Source organism: Oratosquilla oratoria, chromosome 1, assembly GCF_046742065.1.
Source record: "Oratosquilla oratoria isolate Oo_2021 chromosome 1, ASM4674206v1, whole genome shotgun sequence".
Classification (NCBI taxonomy): domain Eukaryota; kingdom Metazoa; phylum Arthropoda; class Malacostraca; order Stomatopoda; family Squillidae; genus Oratosquilla; species Oratosquilla oratoria.
Window position 1 is genome coordinate 42,457,402 of NC_134777.1, and position 6,510 is coordinate 42,463,911.

The 6,510-nt window shown below is 40.0% G+C and overlaps 1 protein-coding gene across 1 annotated transcript in view; it reads right to left on the bottom strand.

The window, feature by feature from the left end:
• Positions 1-4,063: 4,063 nt before the first annotated feature.
• LOC143027905 (uncharacterized) overlaps positions 4,064-6,510 on the bottom strand; it is an 18,405-nt gene continuing 15,958 nt past the window's right edge. The window contains exons 3-6 of the mRNA XM_076189553.1: positions 6,175-6,510; positions 5,417-5,716; positions 4,795-5,134; positions 4,064-4,701 (exon numbers count right to left, since the gene is read on the bottom strand). The exon at positions 6,175-6,510 is cut by the window's right edge and continues 368 nt beyond it. Of these exons, the coding sequence (XP_076045668.1) occupies positions 4,064-4,701; positions 4,795-5,134; positions 5,417-5,716; positions 6,175-6,510 (1,614 nt within the window). The remainder of the gene's footprint in view (positions 4,702-4,794; positions 5,135-5,416; positions 5,717-6,174) is intronic.

Below are 6,510 nucleotides of genomic sequence, written 5' to 3' on the forward strand. Positions count from 1 at the left end.
AGTGCAGTGTCGTCCGCAAACAACAGCTGGCTCACCTCCCACTTTTCTCCATTTTCTTTAAACATCTCCAACCCCTGACCCACCACCCTTGCATTTATCTCTCGCACCACCCCATCCATGTATAAATTGGACAGCCAGGGCAACATAACACATCCCTGACGAAGTCCCACGTTTACCTCGAACAACCCACACTCTCCATTTGTAATCCTGACACATGCTCTACTACTCTCGTAAAAACTCTTGACAGCTCCTAAAAGCTTTCCTCTTATCCCGTATATCTGCATAACCTCCCACAGTGTCTTCCTGTCTACTCCGTCATAAGCCTTTTCCAGATCCATAAAAGCCCAATAAACATCATTACCTTTTCTTATAGCTTTCTCACATATCTGTCTTACCACAAAAATCTGGTCTACACCTCTACCTGTCCTAAATCCACACTGTTCCTCATCAATTACTCCCTCTGTTCCTCTCCTAATCCTCTCAATCAAGATCCTCCCATAAGCCTTCCCAACTACACTTAACAAGCTAATCCCTCTGAAACTACTACACTCACACTTATCCCCTTTCCCCTTGTAGAGTGGAACTATACAGGCACTCCTCCAGTCCTCCGGCTCTCTACCCTCTCTCCAACAAACATTAAATAACCTCACCAGCCAAACCACCATCACCGTACCTCCATTTTTTAGACATTCTGCATGGCATCCATCCAGACCAGGTGCCTTACCTACTTTCATCATCTTAACAACTGCCTTCACTTCATCCTTCCTTATTTCTCCTCCATTTTCCTCACTCATCACGGTCATTTTCTAATTATCTCTAATTATATTCTTTCTAATTTCTTTATATTTTTTTAGTACTGGGTGTCCATAGTGTCACAGCATACTCCAATCTTGGTCTTATCAGTGTAACTGATATTTTCTGTACGATTTCCTCGTCCAAATAACTTTCATTGACCTTCGTAAATTGAAGGTTTCTCTGACTATTTTGTTGATATGCTTGTCTAATGACATGTCTTTGCTGATAATTACTCCTAGGTCCCTTTCCGAGCTCACTTTTTGACTTCCTCTGCACCAATTTTGTATTTCCTCAATATTCTATTTTTACTTTTTCCAAACTCCATTATACTACATTTCTTGATGTTGAATTCACTTCCCACTTTTGACTTTAAGTCCTGCAATGATTCACAATCTTCCTCTGTACTTTAATATTTTTTCATCATCTGCAAAGAAGTTCATATAACATTCCACACCTTCATCCATGTCATTTATGTATATGGCAAACATAATTGGAACCAATACCAAACCTCGTGGGACTCCACTTATCATTACTTCCCAGGTCAAGTATTTGTCTCTAAGTACCCTCATTTTTCTCCCAATCAAGAAATATTCCATCTATTCTAATAATTTTCCTTTAATACCACCTATTGATTCCATTTTCTAGATAGCTTTTTGTGTAGTACTTTATCAAATACTTTTTGTAGATCCGCCTATCCATCCTTCTGTTGTATTATTTCTATTAGTCTCAAGTAGAAGCAAATCAAGTTGGTGGCACATTATCTTGCTTGTCTAAATCCAAATTTTGTTGGATTCAATATATTTTTTTCTTCCGGATATTTAACCCGTCATTCCTGCATTTTCTCAAAATCCAGTTTGCCATTTCATCTGGTCCATACGATTTTCTGGTATCGAGATTACTTAAGTGATTCATTATTTCATTCCTTGTTACTTCTATCTCTTTCATAGGGGGGGGGGGGACTTTCTCCTACCGCTCGATATCTCTAGGTCAGTGGTTCTTCCTGTGGGGAATTCCCCACTGGTGGGGAATGGCGGAGTTGCCAAGTGGGGAATGTGATAACTGTTACTTAAAAATCTAATATATGCAAACAAAAATTAAGGGCCATAAAATGGCACAAAAAAAGCAAAGCGTATATTTACGTACTAAACACTGCTTGGGTTTAATATCGAATTTGTCAAAGACCGATGCTGAGGTGGGAAATGAAGAGTTGGCTCACTAAAAAGTGGGGAATTGGAGAAAAAAGGTTAAGAACCCCTGATCTAGGTTGTATGTTCTCCCTCGTAAACACCGATTTAAAATGCTTGTTCATAACATTTGCCATTTCTATTCTGTGTATTCAACTCCTCTATGTCGTAGTTTCTCTAATTCTTGTTTGTTTTTCAGTTTGTTGTTAACAAAGCTATGAAATAGTTTTGGTTGATCTTTACATCTTTCTATGACATCCTTTTCGTATTTTCTCTTCTCTTCTCTACGCACTTGTATATATTCATTTCTCTAACTAGTATATATATTCCATTTTTCAGGTCTTTTGTATCTTCCATTTTATCCAAGCTTTATCCCTTTTGTCTTTTAATTCGCTACATCTTTTGTTGTACCAACATTTAACATATCCTTTTTTTCTTGTTTTTGCCTTGGAACATACTTTTCCACTCCTTTATATAATTTTTTTTTTTGTCAAAATATTCCATTTCTCTTCTACTGTTGTTTCCTCCTTGTGTATCCTTTCCCAGTCTTCTTTTTGAAAGAATTCTCGTATTTTATAAAAAAAAAAAAAAAAAAAAAAAAAAAAATCCATACATAAATCTTCCCTTTTTGTATTGTTCGTTTTTTCCCCGTATATTTTTCCTCATTTAGTTCCAGTGTCAACTAACATGTGGTCACTTTTACTTAGTGGTGTCTTATATTCAATCTTGTCCACTATTTCAGGTTCTGATGTGATTATTAGGTCCAGTCTCGATGGCTCTTTCTCATTTCTATACCTAGTATTCTCTTGTATCCATTGTTTCATTGTATGTTCTATAATCATATCAAGTAGTACATTTCTCCATAGGTCGTCTCCCCCTTTCACTGTCATCTCTTCCCAGCAGATTTCTTTACAGTTAAAGTCACTCATTATAACTATTCTTCCTCCATCTTCCATTATCTTATTTAGTGTTCTCCTTGTGTCTTCTAACATACTTTTGTGTTCTCTCTCTTCCCACGAAGCCGTTTTAGGAGCCACGTATTTTACCACAAACTTCCTGCTCTTCTTGTTCCTGTCCTCTATTTTCAACATAATCATCTCCACTCTATTCTTTCCATATGTAACATTCCTCACATTTATATCCTTCTTAATCAGGAACATAACTCCACCCCCTTGTTTTACTTCTCTGTTTCTAATCCAATAATTATATGCGCCATACCCTACATCATTGGGTGGCAATGGAGCTTTCAATTTTGTCTCTACAATTCCCATTATGTCCGGTTCTTTTTCCTTCGGGTAATCATTCAGTTCATTCAAGCCTGTTATTAATCCATCTATATTTGTGAAAGACACTTTTAATTTTCTGCTACCTCCATCCTGTTTTCTATTTCCCTTCCGTTTTTCCCTACTATGAACCATTTCCTCACTTTCATATCCACTACTCTCCAATAGAATTTCTCTTTGTCTGACTCGGTTTTTTTTTTTCTTAGTTTCAATTATTTTTGTTTTCTCATCCTCTCTTTCCTCTTTATTCATCTCTCTTTTTATCCATACCTGTTTATACTGATCACTTTTTTCTAGTTTCCCTGTTTTGATGAGACATTCTCTGCTGTCGTTTGTGACCCGAATTTAACCTTAATTGGTGTCTTGTATATTTTGTATTTCCCCATCCTATATATTTCTTCAATTTCTTTCCCTGTTTCTTGTTCATCCTCTTGAACTATCTTTAATACCTAGTTTACGTTTTCCTTCTCCTCCTTTACTCTTGACGTCGTCGCGGCTATCCCTCGTGGTCGAGGAAGATGGTCTTCGTGAGTTATTATTGGTGTGTGCAAAGGTGACTAATGAAACCGATTCGTGCCTGGAAAGATCGGTCGCAGTACGGACATACAGTTCCGGGAGGAAGTGCTGGCCGTGGCTGTTGTTGTCGCTCTTTCCGACGATTTCTTTTTTCCACATGCTGTGCAGACCTTTTTGACGGTGGTTCTTCATAGGGGTTTATTTCTTGCTGTTTCCTCCCAGTTGTTGTAATCTATGTTACATTTTTTTTAGATTTAATTTGAGGACGTCCTTAAAACGCTTCTTCTAGCCTCCCCTTGTACGCTTGTCATCCGTGAGTTGGGAGTAGAAGATCTGCTTGGGAAGGCGATCGTCAGACATTCTCACAACGTGGCCACTCCACCTGAGTTGTTTCTTGGTGGTACAGGCTTCAATACTGGTAGTTTTTGCTTCTTGCAGTATGCTTAAGTTAGTCCTTCTGTCTTCCCAGCTGATGTTAAGGATCTTCCGAAGACAGCGTTGGTGGAAATTTTCAAGCGTTTTCAAGTGGTGACGGTAAGGGGTCCAGGTCTCAGACGCGTGGAGGAGCGTTGGGATAACAACGGCTCTATAAACCATGAGTTTTGTGTCATTTTGGATGTCCCTATCCCCAAAGACTCTCGTTCGGAGCTTGCCAAAGGCAGTTCTTGCACTCTTCAGACGGTGTTGAATTTCATCACTGAGATCGGCATTTGGTGAAAGATGGCTCCCAAGGTAGCAGAAGTTGTTTACATTTTCCAGTGATGTTCCACCAAGTTGAATTGTTGGTATATGATCACGAAGGGTGCTGGGTGAAGGCTGGTAAAGTATCTGAGTCTTTTTGATGTTGATGCTCAGTCCAAGCTTTGTGTATGCATGATAGAAAGCATTCAGTACCTGTTGGAGGTGATCCTCTTTGAGGGCTGCTACACAGTTGTCGTCAGCGTATTGGAATTACAACAGGGTTTTTGTTATAGTTTTTGTCTTACTGTTGAGGCGAGCAAGATTAAGTAGTTTACCATCCGTACGGTATGAGATATCAATACCAGGTGGAAGGTCATCTCGTATGATATGCAAAATTGCTGCAATGAAGATGGTAAAGAGAGTTGGTGCTATCACACAGCCTTGCTTTACTCCAGAGGTGACTTTGAAGGGCTTAGAGCTGTTCCCGTTGTTCAGGGGGACTCTGGCGAGCATGTTGTCATGAAGGAGTCGGAGAATGCGGATGAACTTATCAGGGCATCCATATGTGGCAAGGACATCCCAAAGAAGCTCTCTTGAGATACGGTCGAAAGCTTTGGAAAGGTCGAAGAAAGCCATGTGGAGCGGTTGGTGTTGCTCACGACATTTTTCTTGCAGCTGGCGAGAGTAGAAATAATGTCAGTTGTGCTTTGCGTCGGTCTGAAGCCGGCCTGTGTGTCAGGAAGAATTCTCTCAGACAACATTTTAAGGCGGTTGTTCAGGATACGTGCAAGAAGCTTTCCTGCAGTTGCCAACAGAGATTCCTCTGTAATTCCTGCATTCAGATCTATCTCCTTTTCGTTTGTAGATGGTAATAATGTTGGCATCTCTGAAATCTGATGGCACATTTTCATTGGTTCAGATTTTGGTCAGGAGTTGGTGGAGCTGGTGTTGGATTACATCACCACCGAACTTATAAATCTCGATTGGGATTCCATCAGGGCCTGCTGCTTTGTTGTTCTTCATCGCCTTAATGGCATTTCTTACATCGTCAAGGGATGGAATTTGAGCAAGAGAGTCTTCCTTTGCTTCTTTTGGGATCATGTTGAGCACGTTTCTGTTGATAGCATCTTTGTGATTGAGAAGGTCTTCAAAATGTTCTTTCCATCTGTCTCCTATTTCGGTGTCGCTTTTTAGGATGGTAGTACCGTCCTTACTCTTTAAAGGAGCTTGCCCGTGTGTAGATGGTCCATAGATTTCCTTTACAGCATTGGCATCTGCTAGCTAATGAATCTCACACGCCTTTTCTCACCACCACCGGTTCTTCAGGGTGCGGGTTGTTTTCTGAACTGTAGCTTTGCACTCCCTGTAATTCTTTCGTTTGGTGTCAGATTTTGGATCGTTTTGGAAGACGATGAAAGCTTCCTTTTTTTTTTTTTTTTATCAATCGGTTGTTTAAGAGCTTCATCATTGTCGTCGACCCAGTCATGACGTTTATTTATTTATTTATTTATTTATTTATTTATTTATTTATTTTTTGTGGTCAATGGTTTCTTCGCAAGTAGTGATGATGGCCTCTTTCAAATGGTTCCAGTCTTCTTGAACGAGATAACTAGTAGTCTTGTCCTGGAGTTTGACCTGCAAGCGTTGCTGAAAGATGTCACGAGTTCCGGGGTCTTGCAGGGCATCGACATTGTTTTTTTGTTTTTTTTTTCTACGCTGTCTGCTTTGCCATGGTGTTTCACTTTTGGTCTGAGTTTGATCTTCATGATGGAAGTGATGAGGCGATGATCTGTCCAACATTCATCTGCTCCAGTTAAAGCTCTGGTAAGAAGCACGTCCTGCTGATCGCTGGATCTTACGATGATGTAGTCAATGAGATGCCAGTGCTTCGATCTTGGGTGTTGCCAGGAGACCTTATACCGAATTTTCTGTCGAAAAAAGGTGTTGGTTATTACCAAGTTGTGTTCGGCGCATTTGGCAAGTAGGAGAGTTCCGTTGGAGTTGGCTTTTCCCACTCCTTCCTTTCCAATTATTCCTGTCCAGAGCTCATG